Raw genomic sequence first — 24,556 nt, forward strand, 5'->3', positions numbered from 1 at the left:
GAAAGGATGTTTCTAATTTTAGAAATATTGCGCAAATGCAAAAAAGCGGTCCTACATATTTGTTTAATATGTGCATTGAAGGACATATCCTGGTCAAAAATGACTCCAAGATTTCTCACAGTGTTACTGGAGGCCAAAGTAATGCCATCCAGAGTAAGTATCTGGTTAGACACCATGTTTCTAAGATTTGTGGGGCCGAGAACAAGAATTTCAGTTTTATCTGAATTTAGAAGCAGGAAATTAGAGGTCATCCAGGCCTTAATATCTTTAAGACATTCCTGCAGTTTAACTAATTGATGTGTGTCATCTGGCTTCATGGATAGGTAAAGCTGAGTATCATCTGCATAACAATGAAAATTGATGCAATGCTTTCTAATAATACTGTCTAAGGGAAGCATGTATAATGTAAATAGAATTGGTCCTAACACAGAACCCTGTGGAACTCCATAATTAACCTTAGTGTGTGAAGAAGACTCCCTATTTACATGAACAAATTGGAGTCTATTAGATAAATATGATTCAAACCACTGCAGTGTAGAACCTTTAATACCTATAGTATGCTCTGTAATAAAATGTTATGGTCAACAGTATCAAAAGCTGCACTGAGGTCCAACAGGACAAGAACAGAGATGAGTCCACTGTCAGAGGCTGTAAGAAGATCATTTGTAACCTTCACTAATGCTGTTTCTGTACTGTGATGAATTCTGAAACCTGACTGAAACTCTTCCAATAAACCGTTCCTCTGCAGATGATCAGTTAGCTGTTTTACAACTACTCTTTCAAGAATCTTTGAGAGAAAAGGAAGGTTGGAGATTGGCCTATAATTGGCCTATACGCTGTGTATCACAAAAGTGAGTACACCCCTCATATGTCTGCATATATTTAAGTATATCTTTTCATGGGACAACACTGACAAAATGACACTTTGACACAATGAAAGTAGTCTGTGTGCAGCTTATATAACAGTCTTCATGTAGCACAACAATTCGTCTTTTAAGATCCTCAGAGAGTTCTTTGCCATGAGGTGCCATGTTGGAGCTTTCAGTGACCAGTATGAGAGAGTGTGAGAGCTGTGCTACAAAACTGAACACACCTGCTCCCTATGCACACCTGAGACCTAGTAATACTAACGAGTCACATGACATTTTGGAGGGGAAATGACAAGCAGTGCTCAGTTTGGACATTTACGGGTGTAGTCTCTTAGGGGTGTACTCACTTTTGTTGCCACTGGTTTAGACATTAATAGCTGTATATTGAGTTATTTTGAAGGAAGAATAAATTTACACTGTTATATAAGCTGCAAACAGACTACTTTTCATTGTGTCAAAGTGTCAGTTTGTTAGTATTGTCCCATGAAAAGATATACTTAAATATCTGCAGAAATGTGAGGGGTGTACTCACTTTTGTGATACACTGTAACTGTTTTCTTTCTGAAGATTTTCCTCATCAGAACACATTTAATCTCAAAAACAAAAAACACTTCCTGGGGTGCCTGGGTGGCCTAGTGGTGAAGCTGTCAACACATATGCCGCCTTGTGGTGCGGGCGGCGTGGGCTCGAGTCCCAGCCCGTCGCCAATTTGCCCACATATCTTTCCCCCATTTTCTGTCCATCTCCACTGCCCATTTGGCCCGCTGTGGCCAAAAATGCAAAAAAAAAGAAACACTTTAGAGTTTTATTATGATAATTAATGCATCATTTCCAAATCCAATATGCAACTCTGATATGTTTACTTGTCACACTGTATTGTTGAACAAGCTTTATATGATACAAATAATTATTCATTTGACATTGTGTCCATAGTGTGCAACACTTACATCATCATTCGTCACACAGTGTGGTTCACGCGGCATGTTTAAAAGCTGCAGCAGCTATTTTAGACCATCTTCAGTGAACAGACAGAGCCGACACAGCAACATATTTTTATTCCATGAAGTACATTTTTGTAATCGCTAGTATTGCTTTGAGTTTGCAGAAGCATGTAAAATCAAATAGCAAGTGGGCCACAGCAAACATATACACCTTTCCAAATCATCTTCTTAAATATATTTAATATGAAAACTGTAATTTTTTTCCTCCCAAAATTAATTGTACAAATTTCATTGTGTATTTAATATAAAGGGTAAAAGTCTTTTTATTGAAACTATATAAATGTCCATGTTCATAGAAAGGTTCTTTGTATTTGGTTTAAGCCCTCTTTCCTCCTGTGGACAGTCAGGTGGTTGTACTCTCATTGACCTGAGGACACAAATTTATTGATAAACATTAATTTTGGTAAGATAAATACAGTAATTATCATGGCAGTAGTTCTATTAATGGTGAGAAATAAGGTGATGTTTAATTTTAAGGAGCACAGAGATCCTGGAGAGATATATTACCCTCATTTTTGTTTTGATTTTTTTTATAGAAGGAATTCTCTTAGACGTTAGCACCAGGGGTGAAAGTAAGCCGGTACGGCAGCAGAAATCAGAAGAAATATGACAGTACACTCTATAAAGATATTTTAAGTGACCAAAGAGTACTGGATTTATTATAATGTACGTGCAATAATGCAGAGTCATAAACATACTTGAATAACAGGTCATTTCTTCATTTTATATCTAAGCCTTTCATAAATCCTATTGACTACACTCTATTCAGAAAATATAAGCAAAGACATTACATATAAAATTTGGTAATTAAGCGCTACAGTTACAGTTCTGGAGACCAGTCAGTGACCCACTGGCTACTGATGATGTATCAACTTATATTTTAAAGTACACCGGTTTTCTCTAGCAATCATATGCTTGACTTTGTTTTTAAATTTAGTTCTCTATGTTATATTTGCACAATTTAGAGAGATAAACTGTGTTTGATAATCTGGAGCATACAGAGAAATATGTAAAGAGCAAAGTGATTTACCTTGGGTGAACTGGATCGTGCTTTCTGTGGAGACAATGAAAGAAAATTTAATCAATGTACATGATAAATGCCAAACATGTTGGTATATATTAATCTTCAGTAAAACAACTACGGTAATCAAGTGGAACAGGAACTTTTCCAACAGATTTAGCAAAGTTATTTTACATTATGAATGTACTCATCATCATCATCATCAACAACATTGCCATAACTGTACAGATAAAATGTCAATATAAATCTATAAATTATTTTTATTTTCAGTACCTCTGATGATGTTTGTTTACATTTATGTTTCTGACATCGTAAAAGTCCCACGGTCAGAAACAAAGTCATCAACAATGAGATGAAACCAATGGAGTGCAGCACATTAAATGTGATGAATTGATGATTGGATTGCTGAGGCTCTTGTGCTTCAGAAGAGATAAAAAGATAAGAAAAAACAAGAAATTGCTTCATTAATCCCACGATGAGGAAATTCAGTGTAGCAGTGGCAAACATTTTTTACAGAGTGCAAACAATATCTAAGATGCAATAAAGTAAAAAACTATAAGAGGTAAAATAAACAGAAATAAAAAGATAAAAAAAATATAAGAGGTAAAACAGAAAGTACAATAATAAAAAAACTGTCTAACCAATATATGCTGTATACAATATGTATCATTATAAATAATATTTATATAATGGAGGACAGAACATACTATATGAAGATTATATTAGAAAATGGACCTATTTGAAATAGCTGGTGAAAAATTATGAATTTTGATTCTTATTGATGTAGTTTTCATTTTAATTATACTGAGGCAATTACTATCTCAAAGAATTTAAAATTGTTAAGTGATTTTATTTTCAAGGTTTCTAATGTCATATAAATCCATTTAATAGTCAACAATATCATAATATAATGAAAAAAAAGTTATATTGTATAGCTTAGCAAAATCTCTAAACTTTAAATGCCAAAGATGCAGCTGAATTAGGTAAAAAAAACAAAGTGTCATAATTTTTATATCAAAACACAGGTATATCTCACCATTGACAATAAGCCAGCTGCCTGGTGATTCTTCTTTTTCAGAGATGCTACATTTGTAGAGCCCTTCAAAAGACTTGGAAACAGAGGGCATTATTATGGTTCCTGCTGAGCTGCTTCCAATGGAGACGCCATTTTTATAGAATTCAGCAGTGAAGCTGGACTCTGTCTGTTTCTTTCTACAGTAAACGATCACATTATCTCCCTCCTTCACAGGAGCGACAGGACTCTCCAGGATCACAGAACCATCTGAATATGAATGACACATGATTGGAAAACTATTTTATGTGGATAAAAAGCTTTCAATGCTAAAGATTATCAATCAAATATAATTTTTCAAGAGAAACATTTAAAACTTTATATAATATTTACACTTATCACAGTACACATTTATTCAATTATATTATTTTCATTGTAATTATGATTTTTTTTTATACAAGGAATTTTTTTCCCTTCACTACTAATACTAAATAGTATATTGTGCATTACTGTATGTGATATACCAAACCAACTAATGTAAGAGCTCATTGAGCAAATGTGCATAGTTAATGTTTTCTCTGTGCGTACCAGTTACAGTGATGTTGACAGAGTTGCTTCTTTGCAGTCCTCCCATTTCACACCAGTATTCTCCGCTGTCACTTGACGGATATGCGTTAGTAATTTCGCAAGGTCCAGTAGATGATTCCCAGGTTGAAATACACGTTCTAATATCTCCATTTATCTTTTTCATCACTCTCCATCCATTGAATCCATGTAGGCCTTCACAGCTGATAGTGATAGTTTCTAATCGAAAGAACTGCTGTCTGCTCGGATCAACTCGAGGAAAAGCTGAATCAGAGACAGAGAATCGAGGAAAATGCTTTCTTATTTCTGTCTTTTAAAATTAAATGTCTTCAGTTAAAAAATATATAATTTCACACTCAATATCAGTTATTGCTTATGTGCTCCAAAATATAAGCTTTCCTACTGTTGTAATTTTTCGGATAAACAAAAGGTTTAAGCACTGATATAATATTGAAATGCTGTCAAACGATATATATATATATACATATATGGACATATTTATTTATTGTACTACTTACTGTGTGTTTGCGAATCACTGAATTCAACTACTGTAACCAACAGCACCAGCATGTGCATCACTGCAAAGATGGAGAAAGCCGGTGAAATCTTTGACTTGTTTTTAATATTTTCTCCTTCATTACTGATAAGTCCTATTTGTTTACCAGTGAGTAGTTATAAGCATCCATGATGAATGAATGCAAATGCATGGGTGCATTTTAGTATTAATTTTTTTCCCTTTAGTTTACACATAAATTTTCTTAATGACTGACTCATTATCTTTTTATCAACAGACGAGCTGAATACTCACAGAGGCTGAAGGGGGGAAATCTGCCCTCCATGTTGTCTTGCTGCTGACTGTGTGAGTGTCAGACTAAATTGAACATATATTGGTTCTCAGAACTTCCTCTTCCTGTGGTGGTGACTGAACCACCAGCAGGTTTGTGCCTCCTGAGAAACAACTGCTCTGAATTTAAAGTAACATGTCCTTTTGAAAAGTGTCCATGTCCAACAAGAATGCCAAATAAAATGTCCTTGTAGCTGACTATTAATTCTAAATATTTTACCTGTATTTGACAAGTGAGGTGAAGCATCATCAGTGTCAAACAGCAACATGTTGTTGTTGTTGAACTCACCAGCACTAACCGCTGCATCCGGTGCTGAAGTGAAGTCCATATATACAAAGGGAGTGCTGTATGTACAAAGAACAGGGCATCGGAGGAAGATTTCAGCTTTCCAGGTTATCTCAAAAAGTCTCCCACGGGCCGAGTTTGGGCACCCCTGGCGTACAGCATCACACAGCATAGGTTGTGATCGGCAGACATCTGTTACACAACACTGCCTCCATGAGTTAAAAAGAGGAAGTTCATCACCTCACGGTTCTCTACTGGTTCCCATTCTCTTTGCTTTAGATATGTTTTTCTTGGGTTCCATTTTTAAAAAGCATAACATCTCCTTTCATTTCTTTCTACAAATATATTTACCTTTACAATCTAACAGCCATGCTTCTATCCAGGCACTACTGAACTGTCTTAGAAACATTCAATTGTGGTTGAAGATAAACTTCCTTAAACTGAACAAAAGCAAAACAGAAATTTTATTTGGGCAACCCAAACTTTTAGATGGCTGTGGCAGTGCTATTAGTCTTCTAGCCTCTTACTGTTATCCCATTGCAAGGAACCTTGGTGTGATTTTTGATGGTGCTTTAAAATTTGATAAAATTACTAATTACTCAGTGCCTGCTGGACCTGAGCCGCAAGCTAGATGCGTAGTCCAGCTGAGAACGTGCTCGTAGGCGAAAGGGATTAGATCTGGAGATAACATACGGGTCTGCACAGCGAGGACAGTAACTGAATAATTTGGATTATTGGATTTACTGAGTGGGTCCCCCACTGAACTGAAGGCTGTTGGATAATAACAAGCAGCCTGTTCCAAAACAACATCTGCATTATCAGGAATTCGGCTCCCTGGCCGGCCTTGAGGCTGGCAATCGTATCTCTCCGGGACAATGTGTAACAGATGCTCTTCCTCACAGCCCTCTCTGTGTTTCGCTGAGCTGGATCTGGCGTACCACGGCCACTGACAAACATCCACTGCATGAAAAGAGGAATTTTCGACCCCGTATACTGACACGAGCGCTGCTGGTACACGACAGCTTTCGACAGCTTACGGGGCAGCGCATTTACGCTTTCGCCTGAGTCGGATACAGTTGTTTACGTACCACCAGAAGCAGCGGGGGGTAAAGGTACGGGGGAACCGGCCAGCAGGAGGTGTTAATGACTCTACTTTACATATGAATAGCAGCGCTGCAAGCTGAAGCAGTGGCAACAGACCAACGTACCTTCTCAGTCACTGGATGAAAAAAATGACATCACAATTCATCACTCACATGTGATTGGTTGGTAGATCTGTCCCCCATTGGCCTTTATAAAGACAGGCCTGGGTAAGCCCCTCCCTAATAAATAATAACCCAGTAATAAAAATAATTTTTAATTACTATTTCTGTGATATACCTTGTATGTTATTTTGTATTTATGCCATGCTAATAACCTCAAGTAAAGTGAATTTAATTATGAGAAACAAATTGTGAGGCACAAGTTTGAATTTTTTTGAATTTTATTTTATAAAGCAATATGCAATACGCACACATCATATACACATCATAGTACTCTGGAGAGTACTGGTGACCACTGGTGAGTACTTGATTTGCATTTGTATGACTGAGAGAAACCTCCTTTACATATGAAAGCCTGCCCCAGACCTGAGGAGAGGGGGGAGCTGAGGGAGCACTGACAGCTTCCCTACAGTTTTCTGTTCTGACCAAAGCCTTTTGCTGAGAGCCCTAAATCTCAAGGTGCGCGGCAATATTACATGCCAGAAACTGTCGAAAACCCCATTTTCATGCAGTGATCCATCATTATCAGCGAACTGTTTTGGCTGGGAGCTGGGATCTGGCTCCATAATGCCCTGACCCCCTCGTCTCTGTCTGCACCCCCTTCCCTGCCCTATCCCAGCTTTAAATGTGCGATATGCTTTGCTTAAGGTGTTTTTTTTGGACCCAGATGAATTTTTTTAGCCTAACCACCCTATTGTATGTATTTCTATTCTTCCTGGGATTGATTGAGCTGGCGGCGCCCTCAGTGGCAGCGGCTGTGGACAGCTGTCTCCCCTATGTTAGTCTTATTGGTCCTCTTGGATGGCTGTTTTGAACAGAATTCCGTTGTATGTACAATGATTAATTTTGTTGTATGTATAATGACAATAAAGTTCTCTTGTAAACAGATTTGCTCTGTTCTTAATTCTTCAATTCTGTTCTTCTTCTGTTCTTCAATTAGGGCCCCTCAGTAAGGTGAAGGCCTAGCTCCTGCTACATGACTTTGAGAGAATAATTCTTGCTTTTATTACTTCTTGTTTAGGCTACTGTAATTCCTTACACTGGCTTTCAATCCATTTCGGGATCCATTTAGTACTTGTTTTTCAGAGTCTCAGTGGTTTGGTGCCTTGTTAATTAACAGAATTGGTTCATAGACCTCAGAGCACTGAGGTTTACAAACTAACTGCTCGAGTATGCCTAGATCAAGGGGGTCAAACTTACGGCCTGTGGGCCAAAATTGGCCCACCAAACAGTCCAATCTGGCCCTTGGGATAACCTTTCAATGTGTAAAAAGTACAGAAAAATTGTTAAATTAAAAATTTCAAGAAATGGAACTGCTATTCCATATTGGTTCACTGGGTGTCACTGTTTATTATTTATTTATTTATTTTTGGCTTGTTTGTTTGTTGCTGTCAAATCTGTAGCACTGTCTGTCTAAAAGGAGAAAGGTGGACTCAGAGTGTAGCGTTTTCCAAGAAAAATTGAGCCTTTCCCATTTATTCACAGAGATAAATGTAAAATATGTGTGCTTGGTGTGTTTCAGTGCTCAGAGAATATACAGTAATATCCAGCACCATCCTCTGTCTGTGTGCATGTTAACCACACCTTTGTATTTCAGTGGGTGGGTCCTCTTGGGTTCCCGCTCTGCTGCTTAAGCACACCTTTTTGCAATCTTCTCATTTGGCTGCTACTTAAACAGAGGACAGACCTTTACAAACAGTGTACTTTACAAACAAGATAAGGTAAAAGTGCCGCTGCAGGTTCTGACAGCTCTGGAATGTGATCACGCTGCCTTTCTGATTTCACTTCTTAGCAGCAAACATAATGTTCACGGTTAAAGCGCATTTCTTCACTGCGACTCATTACCACACACTAATCAGCTGTAATGCTTCTATGAAAAGCAAAAAGAATAAGACAGAAAAGAAAGAAACAGTGATCATTAACCAGGCCTGTTATGCTCTCCAAGAATAAACTGCTCCCTCCATCAAGGTCAGGACACAGCAGAGAGTTACACATTCTTTCAAACAACCTGACACCGCACTTCTACTGGCAGTTAAACATGACAAAAACATAAGGAGTATAACACTCAGAATTTTTCCAACATACCAACTAATCAAACTCTGTCCTCAGTCTTATTTCACTTCTGATACACCTTTTGTTACACTTCTACAGAACGAACGTCCTTGTTCAAAACTCCTAAGCAGGTAATCCAGAGCAGGTAATGTTGAAATGTATTTAAACACAGCTACGACTGCCGCCCCTGGGGTGTCGGGTGCCCGTGGGTCCCGGGGTTCATGGTCAGATGTCTTGGCGTGGCTGTTGGCCCGCTCCCTTGGCGGTTGTGGCCTGGGGGTGGCTCGGGCCTCTTTGGCATGGGGGGGGCTCTGCTGGGTGTCGTGCGGTTCTCAGGCGCCTGGGGCCTTGGGACCGCATTCTCGGCTCATGTCGGGGGGTGCCGGCCTGCGGTGGGGGTTGGCTGCTCATTGCCTCTGGCTCTCTGGACTCTTGCCTTTTGACCGTGGGGGGGTCCGTCTGGGGTCTCCCTCCTTCCTCCTCTGGGGTGTGTGCGCAGTTGCCATCGGGATGTGTGGCCTCCCGTCTTCTGAGGTCCTAGTGGGCTGTGGATAGGCCGCGTCCCCTGGGTCCTTCCCTGTTCTCCTCTGGATCACGGGGGGCGTGGTTGCAGTTTCTTAGCCCCATTGGTGAGTACATTCCATGACAGAGGCACATACACACATTATTTTCAAGCAACAGCAGGATTGTGTGTGTGTGTGTGTGTGTGTGTATGTATGTGCATGTGTATAGATATGTGGATGTGTGTATGTATGTGTGTGTGTATATCATTCTTTGATTATTCTTTTCTTCCCTTTGTTTTGTTTTGTTTTGTTTTTTTTCTTTTCTCTTTCTCACTCTTTTTTCCTACCCTTTCCTTTCTACCTGTCAGGCCTGGTGTAAATAAATAAAATTAAATTAAAATACACCCCAAGGCACCCCCCTGGGATGGGGGTGCCTTGGGGTTCCTGGGTGGGGCTGGGTGTTCTGGCGTGGGTGCTGGCCTGCCCCCCTTGGGGGTGCGGTGCGGGGCTGCGTTGGCTTCTTCGGCGTGGGGGGGGGCTCTGTGGAGGGTCGGGCGGTCCTTGGGTGCCGTGGGCCCGGGGGCCCTGCCGCCGGCCAGTGCAGGGGGCTGGCCGCTGGGGGGGGACTGGCTTCTCATCGCCTTGGGTTCCCTGGAGCCCTCGCTCCTCGACTGGGGGGGCTCCGTCTGAGACCACCCTCTCCCGTCTGCTGGGGTAGGTGTGCGGTTGTCTTTGGACTGAGTGGCCGGGGGTCTTCCTGGCTCTTGGTGGGCTGCTGGTGGCCTGGGTTTCCGGGGGCTTTCCGTACCTGCCTCTGGCTTCTGATGGGTGGAGCTGCAGCGTTTTGCCCTCATTGGTAAGTACGTTCCATGACACAGACACAAACATGACACAGACACAAACGCCCACTCAATCACAACTCAACAAAATTGTTGGTGTGCGTAACATGCTTTGTTAGTTTTGTTTTTCACGCACAAATTTATTTTTGCAAGTATTGATAGTATTTTTTTATATGTTAAAGTGATGAACTATCTGATTAATAGACTTGTGCTCTTTCCCCTTTTTTTTTTTTTTTGCTCCCTTTCTCTCTCCCCTTTTCTTCTCTTTATTTTCCTCTTCTTCAGCCTGTCAGCTCTGGCTGTTACATAGTATGTGGAAAAATAACTCAGATAAATAAAATAAAGGGTTAAAACATCAACAAGAAGAGCCTATTGAGAACCTATAGAGCTCATCTTGAAATAGCAAATATGTTTGGCACAACAACGCATTCAGATCACAGTTCTGCTTGCAAGATCTACCAGACATGACAGGCTTTAAAAAAAAAAAAAAAAAAAAAAAAAAAAAAAAAAAAAATTAAAATACATACAATAACAAGAGTAGCCTATTGGAAAACTTATAGAGCTATTCTTGGAAAAGGAAATATGTTTGGTACACCAGAGCATTCGGATCATATTCCGATTGCGAAAACTACCAGACATGACAGGCTTTAAAAAAAAAAAAAAAAACACAGCTACAAACGAAATAAAGTGAATTAAAGGGAAATTACAGACTAATTCCAACCCATTCCCATTCCATGAAAAAAAAAAAAGACCTTTGATATCAGGCAGTTTGAAGGAACAATAAAGCAAAGACATGTTACTGTTTAACAGAGGGTTGGGTTGAGGGTGCACATTGTTTCATTTCAGCCTACTTACTTTGACTCTGCCACCTACTTTTCTTTTAGCTGTGGTGACCGTTTTGACCAGTACAGCAGGTATGTAGGTTTTTTTAACCATAGAAAGCTCAACAATAATTTGTTCCTTCTTATTATATACTTATATATATCTCTGTTTTCTAGCAGGTGATTATAATACATAAAATCTCATTAACACTTGCTATCGGAGGCATATATCTAAGGTGAGTGCTGTACACTACAGCATTAATTGTAGTGTAGGAGTAAAAGTAACATAATTATTTTTGAATACGTGTATGTTAATAAGTATTTTAAATATGTACTTTTAATTACATGCTGCTATAGCTTTCTACTGAGAAGCCCTGCAATTTGAATTAGAATTCAAATCTTTTACCAGCATTTTGTAGACAGTTATCTGATTGCAAACAGGTCGTGGAAACCAAAATATATATTGTTATTATGTAGGAGGCAGCACAGTGGTGTGGTGGTTAGCACTGTTGCCTCGCAGCAAAACGGTCCTGGGTTTAAATCCACCATCAGTGTAGAGTTTGCATGGGTTTTCTCTGGGAACTCCAGATTCCTCCCTCATTCCCAAAACATGCAGTTGATAAGGTTATGTTAATTGATTGTTCTAAATTGCCCATAGGTGTAAAAGGTTGTATGTCTCTGTGTTAGCCTTGGTGATATGTACAGGGTGTGCTCTGCTTTTTGCCCTATGACACCTTTGATAGGCTCCACCTTCCCACTCCATTTTTCTTCTTTTTTCTCAGGGCATATTATGCAGACTCCACCAATCACTCTTTGAGAAACTCCCATCAGAAAATGGCTCGCCATTTTTTGATTGTTTGCTTTTGCAATTTTTTGGAAATTCACAAAGCCAGACTTGACTGTTCCATCTCTGGATGTGTAAATTTTGTAAAAAGTCCTTCTTGTTTTTTGCAGGTTTGCTAGAAAAAGTTCAGATCTTCACAGATGTTTCAACATATGACTTATATTTAAATACATCTGTCCTCTTGAACATCGATTTAGTCTAATGTTTGCTCTTTCAAATAATGCAAATTTTACTTTATTTGATATTTAATAAAAAATATTACCCAGCAAACTATCATAGTTTTAAAGAACCATTTTGACACTTCAGTTTAAAGGGGTTTGACAGATATTTCAGTTTTTATTTTGTTCAATGATCTGTGTTTTTATATATTCAGGGATGATAATGACTATGGTGATGACATCTGGAATGAGTCCTGTTAAAGTGAGCCTTCTCTTGGTTTTACATCATGGTGTTCTCCTCCTCCTAACACGATGCTGTGAAGGTAAGATTCACACAATCATTGAAAAAGTCTACAATCTGAAGTCATCTTCATTTTCTCAGAAGACTAAAACATCTGAAGCCACAGCTTGTAAATTATTTTAATTATTTGATAACCTAGTCTTTGTTTCCACCAGATTATGTCGTGTATGTAGATTTAGTTAAATTGATTAGTTCACTTTGAAAGTTTACTGAGTTAATGCCAGATTAGAAATGCAAAGTGGAGCACTAATACTGCAGGTTTACCTCCGATCTTTCTCAGCCTGATGTTGACATAAGAATCGTGCCCCCTGAATGGTTCTTGTGTCAGGGTTTGCAAACTCATGAATACACCTGAAAAACTTCACAATTACAAAACTGCAGCATTTTATGTGTCTCTAAATTTGGTTTTGTTCTTGGTTGGTAAGTCTCTTCATTAAATCAAAACCTATTACAGTAGTTACCAGATAAAGTAGTTTGAATCCAAATCAAACAATGATCCATGCGTCCATTTGTACTCATACTAGATACACTGGCTTTGGATGCTGGTACCGGCCTAAATTAATTTTGTTGTCTTTGCTCAAATCTTGTAGTGAGAAAACCACCTAAACAGACTTCTGGTGTTTCCTCTTAGGTCAGTCTCACATGATTGGTCCAACTCAGCCAGTAGTGGCAATGATTGGTGATGACATCATTTTACCATGCCACCTGGAACCTGCTGTGGATGCTGTTGAACTGACTGTGGAATGGTCCAGACAGGACCTCACACCTAGATTTGTCTATGTGAGGCGAAATGGTGTGGAGCTGCTGACTGAGCAGAATTTATTGTACACAAAAAGAACATCACTCTCTGTCAGCAAACTGCAGTGTGGAGACATTTCACTGAAACTCTCCACAGTGAAACTCTCAGATGCAGGAACGTACAAATGCCTTGTACCCACATATGGTGCAGAATCTGTGGTTCAGCTAGCTGTAGGTAAGTTTAATTTAATTGACATTACTGTCTTAAATTTGCAATTTAACTGCTAAGAAAGACAAAAGTCAGCACAGATATTGTGGGTATTTTGGTTCGACTGAAAACGAATTCAGAATAATAAGAGGGATAAAGGAACCTTTGGTCTTCCCCAACAGAAACTGGATCATCCACAGCGGCATATGTGTTGAGAACAGAAGTACGTTGATCCCTCACCTATCGAAGGGGTTACAGTCCAGAGTCCCCCGTTAGAGTTGAAAATCCACGAAGTAGTGGCGTGATAACTTACATATTTATTTTATTATTTATATTTATTTTAAGGCTTTATAAACCCTTCCCACACTCCTGTAAACCTTTCCCACTCTTTCACTATATCTTGAATGATGAAGAAGATGAATTATGTAGCTGTGCAGTACTGATGGTGATGAAGGTGATGCAGCATCTTCACCCTCAGTTGTTTCTTCTATTTCTGCTAAATGCGTAACTTATCTCTTTGTTCGAGTGATGAATATAGTTATGAGTTGTTACATAAATACCTATATACCATAAAATCCTGCAATATAGTAAAAACTCCACAAAATAGAATTAGTAATTAAAAAAAAATCTTCAATACAGTGAAGCTGCAATAAGTGACCTGCCATATAACGAGGGATGACTGCTTATTTATTTGGGTGACCCAGAATAGGTCTTACTTCACATTCGGACTGAGCACATTGACACTCGGACTGACGTGAGCAAATGACTACAGAGGCCTAGTGGTGATCAGAGTAGCTACATGGGGAAACTGGGTTATTAAGAAGGGCAAGTGGACAAAAAAAGAGAGGTACAAGAAAAGCAATATTGGTATTTAGAATCACAGGGGATTTTTGCACCCATCTGAGTGGGTTTTTTGCCAACCTGGAGGCATATGACCCCACAAGAACAAACAAACCAGCAAGAGCAGCTCTTCTGTTGACCAACAAGGCTCAGTATAGGAATATCTGCATAGACCAGAGGGACATTTGACTTTGATAGCTACAGGGTAATTTCAGCCAATTTAAAGGAATTCTGAGCAGCACAAATGGAATAAACAGGTTTAATTTGAATAACCAGATCGGCACCATTTTCACAAGCAAGACATCCATGCTGACTATGGTAATGATTGCTGACTACATGGAAATTTGGATCAACAATAAATTATAACAAAAGAAAAAGTTGATATTCACAGGCCAGTATACAGGACACTTAGGATAACCAGGAGGACAAGATTGGGCATTTGATTGACAGTATACAAGATTAAATAACACACAGCACAGAGGCTCTTGAAATAACCACAGGGACATTTTTATGAAGGAAAGGTATTATTGTCCAAGCAAGTTACACTTGATAAGGCCACTCTGGCATGAAAATTAAAAAATAAAAAGCAGAAAAATGCATTGTTGGCCACTCAAAGAATGTTTTAATTAATTTGGCAACTACACTTGAAAAAGTTCTCACAATCTTTTCTTTGCAGGTTCTGTTTCCTCACCACTCATTGAACTCTCCACAGTCAAAGATAAAGTTGTGTTAGAGTGTGAATCTAATGGCTGGTATCCAGAGCCTCAGCTGCTGTGGCTGAACAGTGAGGGCAAACTCATTTCTGCTGAACCTACAAAGACTGTCAGAGGTTCTGATGGTCTCTATACTGTCAGCAGCAAAGTGTCTGTGGAGAAAGGACACAGCTACAGCTTCACCTGCAGAGTCCAACAAAAGAATATCAGCCAAATCAAAGAGGCGCACATCCATGTTTCAGGTATAAAAATGGTTTATGACTTACATTCATTTACAGTGACAGAAAGTAGAGTCCAGCACATTATGTCTCCTTATTTTTACAGACAATCTCTTTATGGTCCAGTCTAATACTGCTGTTCACATTACCATCAACTTGGTTGTCTGTTTAATATCAATTGGCACAATAGCTTCCATATTATTCATAATATGGAAGCAGGAGCAAAAGAAAACTGGTGAGTTCAAACTTCATTGTATTGTTTTCCCAAGCACAGATTGTTTCGAATAACATAAACTTGCTGTTTTGTTGTTGTTGTTGTTTTATTGCCCTCTGGTTATACACAGCCTAATGACAGCTGGTTAAACTGTAAACAAAACAAAATTACAATATTTAGGATCATACTAGAAATAAGCACAAATTTAGAACCTTTCACTATAAACCTTTTGAATAAGTCACATTTAAGGTTGTGCTAGATTAATCACATATAACTCTGAGATTCAAATTTAGCATTTAAACACATTATAATCTTCAACATTAAATTTTCCAGGTTGATAAACTGTCAATAAACTTAGCTTCATACTCTATCAATCACTCTGTTCACAAATCTTTAGTTTAAACTCTAAACAAATGCAACAATACATCAGATTACACATTATGATGATCTTACAGATCTAAACACAAAATTAAACCGAATTTGTGCATTTCATGGACATTCTGATTAATTACAGTGACATATCTCAATTGAACCCCATGCAGGAAAACGTATTTAACCTTTATGCAAATCAACGATAGTTTACATCTTCAAAACAACACAAAGTCCATTTACACAATTAAACAGATGTTTAAAATTAATCAGATCAACTTACCATGTTGGGGCAATGTTATTTGATATTTAAGTGACAGGTTTAATCTTTGTTGGGTTCATTTTGTTCGTTTGGCTCTCTGTAGCTGAAGAGGCTATCTTGCCGTTTACTTCCTTGCCAGTCAGAAAGCACAAAACGTAAACAAAAAGTGGAGCCCTCTAGAGGAAGGGAGTGATACCAACACAGATCATCATCAGTTCTTTTTTAATGCCTTATTTTACAGTAACTGCCTTTAAAGTAACGAACTAAGAATTACAAATGTGCTTCCGATAAAAATGTCATAAACACGGAAACAAATCCTGCATCCTTATGCTAAAAGTAGGGAAAACAGTGGATGGAGACCACAGCCTGACCAACATTAAGGGACGCTTCACAAATAACGCCGTTTTCCAGAGCGTACAAAGCATACGATGGGGGGAGGGGCTAACACCCAGCGTACGCTTTTCAAATAGTTAGAAAATGTCGCTCGGTCTCTGTAATTTGAGCACTGCCGCCTGACCGCAGATGGCCGAGTCATCTGCACCATTCAGGGGTCTGCAGCGATATGGCCTCAGGTCTGGCAGATCAGTTCAAAGGCCTCATTGAATTCTCTAAAATAGGCCATCACCGATTCACAAAATGACTCTACTGACGATATTAGACAGGAACAAGCTGCGAGTGCGGCGCAGCAGGTGTGGAAAGCAGCCAAAGCTGCCGGAGATAAATTCAACAAGAAGTGGAAGCATTGTTGCAAAAATGGAAACCGTGTGCAGTAAACCTCAGAAAATGATGATGGATTTTATTCTACATGTTCCTCGCCTATTTTCATCTATGCTGGCCCGTATATTTGTGCATAATCTGGCGATCGGCGGCTGGCACTGTTGCCGACTTATGTGCAACAAGACTGTCGACTGTCTCAAAAGTCGCTAAAGGACGAATTGAGGTCCGGGGGTGTGTGTGCTGTCCCCCTCGGTGCGAAAGAGAGGTCCGGATGATGCCACAGCGTATGAAGGGACGCAGTACGAGTGCTGTATGTACACAAAACACGGTGACAGCGGAGTTTTCAGGTTTCTGGTGTTGAGTCAAAAAGTGATTTCCTTTTTTTTAATTTTTTTTATTTAATAAATGTTTTTTCTTTGCTTATATTGGTAAATATACAGGTGCACAGGATTTATGGAGGGCTTATATATAAAATGAAGAAACTACTTGTTCTTACCCTCATTAATAAATAATATATTTTAGCGTCTGTTAAGATGTTGAAGAAGAGTTGCCCTTTTATTAACAATTAAATGGTTGCTGTGTGCTGTAACCACGCCAAAAACAACAATAAAACGAGACTCCCTCTGACTCTCATTCTCCCTCGATGGCACGCATATGTTCAAGGACCACTAACACAGTGGGAAATCACAAAACATCTGCACAGAACCATCTAACTTTACCAGAATCACTACAATATGAAAGTCTCTTTGCTAGAAACTGACTGCAGCTTCTACCATGTGACAGAAATGTTCTTTATGACTCAAAATGAATTGATATCATTCATAAGAGATGATGTTTGAGATATGCTTGACAGATTATAGGTCCGAAAGTCATTTACAACAATATAAATACCAATACCAATACAACAATAATTTTTTTGGGCAAATACTGGAAATCACTTTTTGGCACAAGACCGGCTATTCAGATGACAAATTGCTCCACTACCACTGTGTACAGTGCGGCCACGTGTACATTTTCCATGCATGCAGTGCAGTACACATTCACATTAAAATTCAAATCAGTTTATTACACCCTATAAATTCTAATATATAGGTATCTGTTAATTACAGGGTGTACCCTGCCTCTCGCCCTATGACAGCTGGGATAGATTCCAGCCCTGTCATGGATGCTGCGGCTGGCAAGGCAGGGAGGACCTCAGAGCAGGACAGAAGGCGAGAGCTGAATTTAATCTTTACACTTGAGACATGGCTGGTCTGGAACCAGCTAAGAAAACCTGAAAAACTTGAAAACTTGAAACTCAAACTCGAAACTTGAAATACAAAACATAGAGCACACAAACACATCCATCTGGACGTATACATTGACTAAGGACCCGACGAAAGACAAAGACAAGAGCAGACAATAAATACACAAGGACTAATGAGGGGAGTAACAACAGATGGGATAACAGCTGACCATAATTACTCCAACGAGACATGGGGAAGCAAAACTGACCACAATACACAAGCACGAGTCTACCAAAATAAAACAGGAATTGTCCAACATAACATACGCAGACCTAACACAGAAAACTTGACAAAGGGAATCAAACATTACACAAAGAAACAACAGGAAGGGGAACTAAATAGAACAGAACACCCAAACAACAATCTGACAAAAATTAAACTATAAGAAACACTAAGAACGCAACCGAAAAAACAAAACAGACCTAGACAAAAACGAAACTTATAACACTGGGCCGCAGGCCCAGGACGATGACAAGCCCCCCCCCCCCCCCCCCCCCCCCCTGCAACCCTGAACAGGATAAGCAGTAGAGAATGGATGGATGGAAGGGTAACCAGCTGATTGGAATCCTCTACTGTAAAGCGATATGTTCCAGACATGCATTAGTGCAGACTGATTGAGATTGGTTGCAGTCTGTCTGCATTTATAAATTAAATTGTAATTATTTGCAAACCTTTACCAATCTGTCTGAAACTAATTGGACTAAGTCCAAATCAGACTGTGATTGTCTTGAGGGACCACCAGCACTCTGCTCAACTGCCTTGCAGTCAAAACTTGAGCATGCAACACCCTCAGCCTCTAGACAACAAGGCGGTGGCTACAACAACTTGCTGAATGTGGGAAAAAAAAATCCCATCTCAGACAACCAGTGATGTTTCCTAGTCACAAGGAGGTTATCATTCTCTTTGTGTGACTGAGCTATTAGGGGACCAAGGTAAAGACATTTTATGAAAAAACCCACTATAATCTTATTATACCAGTAATACAAAATAAAACGTATTGGGCATTGCCTGGGGTGGGGGCTGGCGTTCCATGATGTATTGGAATAATAGCAGGTGAGAGATGTCTCAACCTGTAGCTGGTGGTACATATGACTTCTCAGATTGTTACCTGTCTCATCTACAGGAGCAGGACTGTCAGTAGTTTTCTGAGGTCCGAAGAAGAAGAACAAAAAAAAATTACTTGAAAGGTCCTTCATAATTTAATTTTGGACTTCCAGTCTCACTGAAATTTCAAGTTACTTTGAAATGAAAGTCAACTGGTTCTTGAGAGGATTTTTGTTAAAATCTGCAACTTTGTTTTAGAACGGTAACCTTACTGCCAGTCCCATGACCAATGCTTCAAAGTGATTATTTTTATTTACATTTTAATACAGGTACAGAAATTTAGAACTCCTACCATGTGTCATACATGTTGATTTCTAAAATTTTATCCCCACCTTTCAAACAAGTGTTTGTTTATGGCCAAAATTATAAAATAGATAGAGTAGAGAGTATGGCTAACTTATAGTCAAATATATTCATATATTCCTATCATTTGTTTTTTTTTTATTATCTTATAATTGATGGCCTTAAACTGTCTATTCTTTGTTTCTTTGTTTTGTTTCAATATTGAGTGATGTCCTCTGACTTGATTTTCCATGACAAATAAAAAGTTTAGGAAAGCATTTGTCTCTATTTGATTCATAGATAAAAGAGAGGTGAGGATTGAGGAGCATTCACTGAGAGAAGGTGAGGAAAAGAACAGACTTGACGATGAGTTGAAGAACCATGAGGAAGACTTGCAGCATGTCCAGCAGATTATTACAAAACTGATGGAGCAGAAGAAAGATCTGAAGAAGCAGAGAGAGAAACTCAACTCACTACTGCAGGAGGACAAAGCAGAGATGAAAGAGGTCACAAAGAAGTTGGAGACGAACGCAAAAATGGACGCAGACAAAAAAAGAAAGAAGCGTGAAAAATCACAACATGACCTGGAAAAGAGAGTGAAAGAACATGAAGATCTGTTAGGGATTACAGACAAACTAATGGAGGCAACAGAGGACATTATACTCCAAATGACAGAAAGGAAAGTAAAGCTAGAAAAGGACAAGGGAAAAATTCTTAAACACTTGAAGGAGAAACAGAAAGAAACAAGAGATTTAGAACAACCAGAGCTGAGCTGAACAACGCATAGAAAGAAGAGAGAAACAATGAAGTAGTGTCTAATAAGACAGCATGATATTCTTTTTTTTATTTACTCAATCTGTTGCTAAAATCATAATGTTTGACAACTGTTTAAAAAAAATGCATGTTAAGTTTACATTTCCAGTTTCTTCAGTTGTGCACATAAATCTGTTTCCCCCTCAGGGAAGGACAGGGTATCACATAACATATGCAACATGGGTTTAGCTGTGTTATGTTTTTTCTCATTATGTCATTATTTTGCAGTGTGTTGCCAGAAATTTCTTCATTTATTTGTTGGTTTGTGATCTTTTTAATCTTTTGAATTGTGTTTGTGTGTAAGTAAGAATTATACTGTGAGAGATGGAAGATATTTTATCTGTATGTAGAAACTAGCCCACTATCATTAAAGTGGTTTTGTACTTTACCATTTTCCATGTTGTCTCTAAGGTGCATTACATATTACTAACATCTGCCATCACTAAAACATGACAATGGATTGATATCTGTCAACTTTTACAAAAAATAAAAAGAATGATGATGCAATAAAGAGAGCTGAATTGTGGGCAGCCTCATGAGCTGTGTCTTATATGAATGATTTTAATATTGTAGAATCTGACCTCAGGTAAGCTGTCTGGTAGGAAAAACAAAAAGCAAACTGCTGTCGTTATGCAAATATTGGTGAATTTGTTTTTCCTCATGCAGAAATATTTTAAGATACAAATAAACAATTATACATAAATACAATTATCATGGAAAATCTTGATGCCACTGAGGGAAGATGGCTACATAAACAGAATTGTGATATGTGAAAATGGAATTTATTTGGAAAGCCGGCACGTCAGTGGCACAGTTTTCTTGTACCTGTCTAGCAGATAAGAGTACCTAGTGAGGTTCTGCATAATTAGTGAACACCAAACCTGTCGTTCATAAGCAAAACAAAGCATCAAGCAGAGGACCGTCAAGTCAATAAACTCCAAAAGAATAGTGAAAATATTATTTTCATATATATATATATATATATATATATATATATATATATATATATATATATATATATATATATATATATATATATTAAGATTAAGATTAAGATTAAGATTAAGATAGTGTTTATTTGTCACATGCACAGTTATACACAGTACAATGCACAGTGAAATGTATTTTGTACCTGCAACCATATATACACACACATATAAATAAGAAGAATAAAAATAAAAAAAAGTAATTCACACTATACACTATACTCTATATACTATACACTATACACACTTTTATAAATTATAATATTTACATTGTGCAATAATGGTCCAGTTAGGGCTCAGAGTTGAGCAGACGGATGGCTTGTGGGTAAAAACTCTTCTTCAACCTTTCAGTTTTAGTCCTCAGGCAGCGGTAACGCCGGCCTGATGGGAGCAGGGAGAAGAGAGAGTGTCCGGGGTGGCTGGGCTGTTTTAGGATCTTCATGGCCCTCAGCCTGCACTGCTTGGTGTAAATGTCCTGCAGGTTGGGGAGGGTGGTTCTGATGGTCCGTTCAGCTGAACGAACCACCCTTTTTAGGGCCATGAAGTCCTGCTTGGTGCAGTTTCCCATCCAGGTGGTGATGCTCCCACGCATGATGCTCTCGATGGTGCAGGTGTAAAAGTTCCTGAGCACCTTGAGTGGGAGCTTGAAGTCTCTCAGCCGCCTGAGGAGGTAGAGACGCTGTCTGGCCTTCTTCACAGTGATGTTTATGTGATGAGTCCAGGACAGGTCCTGTGAGATGGTCACTCCCAGGTATTTGAAAGTGTCCACTCTTTCCACCTCAGCACCACTGATGACAAGTGGATGGTAGTCCCTCTGCTGCTTCCTGCTGAAGTCCACGATCAGTTCCTTCGTTTTGCTGACGTTGAGCAGGAGGTGGTTCTCCTGGCACCAGTTCTCCAGGCGGGAGACCTCTCTCCTGTAGGCTGTCTCCTCATTGTGGGAGATTAGTCCCACAACAGCAGTGTCGTCAGCAAACTTGATGATGACGTTGGACTCTGACGTGGCCTCGCAGTCATGGGTGTACAGTGAGTACAGCAGAGGGCTGAGCACACAGCCTTGGGGGGATCCAGTGTTGAGGGTGAGGGAGGATGAGGTGAGGTGTCCCACTCGTACCACCTGTGGTCTGCTGGTCAGGAAGCTGTGAACCCACCTGCACAGGGATGGGCCCAGGCCCAGGTCCAGCAGCTTAGAGACCAGCCTGGAGGGAACTATGGTGTTGAATGCTGAGCTGTAATCTACAAACAGCACTCTCACATAGTTCCCCTTACCAGTGTCTATGTGTGAAAGGGTCTTGTGGAGGAGGAAGGATATGGCGTCGTCTGTGGATCTGTCTGGCCGGTATGCAAACTGTAGTGGGTCGAGGGTGGTGGGCAGTGAGGAGGTGATGAATGTCTTGATGAGTCTCTCAAAACACTTCATCACCACAGAGGTGAGTGCTATGGGCCTGAAGTCATTGGGGCTGCTGGGGTGTGGTTTCTTTGGGACAGGGACTATGATGGACTTTTTAAAGCAGGTGGGAATCACACACAGTTTCAGTGAGAGGTTGAATATCAGTGTAAACACAGGTGCCAGCTGGTCAGCGCAGGTCTTAAGGACACGTCCGCTAATACCGTCTGGTCCAGCCGCTTTCCTGGTGTTTACACGTCTAAACGCCCTCCTCACGTCGCGCTCCGTCACAGTGAGTGTCTCCGCCCCTCCGGCCGGGAGCGCAGCGGGCTGTCGGCTTCCCGACTCAAAGAGCGCAAAGAAGATGTTGAGTTCATCAGCCAGAGAAGCGTCGGCACTCACCGGGTGTGTGTGTGGTGCTTTGTAGTCCGTGATGGTGCGTAGTCCCTGCCACAGTCCCCTGGGGTCAGACTGTTGTAGTTTCTGTTCCAGTCTGCGGCCGTAGCGATGTTTTGCCTCTTTCACCGCTCTGCGGACGTTGTATGATGCAACCTTGTAGTCCTCCATGTTCCCAGAGGCGAGGCCGGAGTTGTAGGCAACGGTGCGGGACCTCAGGGCGTCGCGGACAGATATATCCACCCATGGCTTCTGGTTGGGAAAAGTCCTGAGGGTCCTCCTAAGTGAAGTGTCATCACCAACTTTCCCAATAAATCCCACAACAGTTTCCGTAAACTCCTCGATGTCTTCGCCCGCGCTGCTGCGAAACATGTCCCATGGCCATAGACATATAGCCAAAGGCGCAGGCATGCACAATCGATCTGCACATGGATCCTGCTCCTTCCTGTTTATTGACCAATAGTAGAGGAGCTGGAGCAAGAAGACAACCCTCCTTATTTGCATAATGAGGCAGAAATGCATACGGAAAAGGAAAAAGAGCAGGCAGAAATACATGTGGTAAAGGAAAAGCGGACGAGGAAATGTAAAAAGAACAAAGGCTTGTATAAGTAAAAGGCAAAACAAATATATACATTTCCTGATGAAAATGCATGTGTAAGGAAAAGGAAAAAGAAAATTTATACATTTCTTGATGAAAACGTGCGTGTAAAGAAAAGGAAAAACACTATATTTACATTTCTTGATGAAAAACGCATGTGTAAGGAAAAGGAAAAAGAAAATTTATATATTTCTTGATGAAAACGCGTGTATAAGGAAAAGGAAAAACAAGATATATACACTATATATATATTTCTGCTTTTATTTCTGATTATGTCAGTTTTGGTCCTCCATAGTATAAAGGCATTCTATTCTATTCTGTTCTATTCTATTTAAAATGACATGGTGGCCCATGATAGAACCTTGGCCTATCCTTTGCCCATCCATTATCCATCCTGGAGCCTGTCCCAGCTGTCAAAGGGCAAGAGGCAGGATAGAGGTCCTGTCACAGGGCTAACAAAGAAAGAGGCACAACCATTCGCTCTCATATTCACACCTACAATTGTCATAAATTCCCACCCAAGGGCAATTTAGAAACACCAGTTAACATAATCCCACTAACTGCATGTCTCTGGACTGTGGGGGGTATCACGGGCCCTCCTCTGACCTGCAGGGGCGGTGCCTCCTGCAGGGTTAGCAGGTAGAGGTGGGCCTTGAGTAATTTGAGCCACCTGGACTCAGTAATTTAAACAGAGCTCTAACCATTCTCCCCTCTCTGCTCCTCCAGGTAACTTTGGTTTGGCTTTTGTTTTAGTTTGGTTTGGGGTTGCAAAATTCAGAAAAAAGTCCAGATTCCCAGATACAAGTCCACTCACACATACACTGGACATACTGACATATTCACATCCCATATTTATCTTTCTTTCTGATTTGTATATTTTTCAATAAAACTAATCTGATTGGCCCATATCTTTGCCTCCCCTCATTCTTTGTCATGGGCTGTGAGCCAGGCTGTGACAAGTGGGAGCTCGTTAAATGTTTGGTTTCATTGTTGTTTGGCTACTCTGGTTGTTTGCGTGTTTTGTTAG

The 24,556-nt window shown here is 39.9% G+C and overlaps 2 protein-coding genes across 2 annotated transcripts; one reads left to right on the forward strand and one right to left on the reverse strand.

Moving 5' to 3' along the window:
- Positions 1-1,463: 1,463 nt before the first annotated feature.
- On the reverse strand, positions 1,464-5,064 carry LOC115796646 (Fc receptor-like protein 5). The gene is made up of 5 exons (XM_030753009.1): positions 5,007-5,064; positions 4,492-4,758; positions 3,928-4,173; positions 2,901-2,924; positions 1,464-1,633 (listed from the first exon to the last, which is right to left on the reverse strand). Exons 1-5 carry the CDS (start codon positions 5,062-5,064, stop codon positions 1,464-1,466), a joined length of 765 nt encoding a protein of 254 aa, XP_030608869.1.
- Positions 5,065-11,120: 6,056 nt separating this feature from the next.
- LOC115797577 (butyrophilin subfamily 3 member A2-like) lies at positions 11,121-20,126 on the forward strand. Its single transcript, XM_030754177.1, has 7 exons — positions 11,121-11,188; positions 11,273-11,331; positions 12,313-12,420; positions 13,030-13,371; positions 14,861-15,139; positions 15,222-15,350; positions 19,650-20,126. The coding sequence occupies exons 3-7, from the start codon at positions 12,315-12,317 to the stop codon at positions 20,123-20,125; spliced, it is 1,332 nt and encodes a 443-aa protein (XP_030610037.1). The 5' UTR covers positions 11,121-11,188; positions 11,273-11,331; positions 12,313-12,314; the 3' UTR covers position 20,126.
- Positions 20,127-24,556: the final 4,430 nt, after the last annotated feature.

This window comes from Archocentrus centrarchus, chromosome 18 (assembly GCF_007364275.1).
Source record: "Archocentrus centrarchus isolate MPI-CPG fArcCen1 chromosome 18, fArcCen1, whole genome shotgun sequence".
In the NCBI taxonomy this organism is placed as follows: Eukaryota; Metazoa; Chordata; class Actinopteri; order Cichliformes; family Cichlidae; genus Archocentrus; species Archocentrus centrarchus.

Excerpts from the sequence above, each read along its gene's own strand:
- LOC115796646 (XM_030753009.1), bottom strand. The coding sequence starts at position 5,064 with ATGCACATGCTGGTGCTGTTGGTTACAGTAGTTGAATTCAGTGATTCG. Across the intron at positions 4,759-5,006 it reads CAGTGATTCGCAAACACACA|ATTCAGCTTTTCCTCGAGTT; the intron begins GTAAGTAGTACA and ends TCTCTGTCTCTG. Across the intron at positions 2,925-3,927 it reads CAGCTGGCTTATTGTCAATG|AAAGCACGATCCAGTTCACC; the intron begins GTGAGATATACC and ends TTGTCTCCACAG.
- LOC115797577 (XM_030754177.1), top strand. The coding sequence starts at position 12,315 with ATGATAATGACTATGGTGATGACATCTGGAATGAGTCCTGTTAAAGTG. Across the intron at positions 12,421-13,029 it reads CCTAACACGATGCTGTGAAG|GTCAGTCTCACATGATTGGT; the intron begins GTAAGATTCACA and ends GTTTCCTCTTAG. Across the intron at positions 15,351-19,649 it reads GCAGGAGCAAAAGAAAACTG|ATAAAAGAGAGGTGAGGATT; the intron begins GTGAGTTCAAAC and ends TTTGATTCATAG.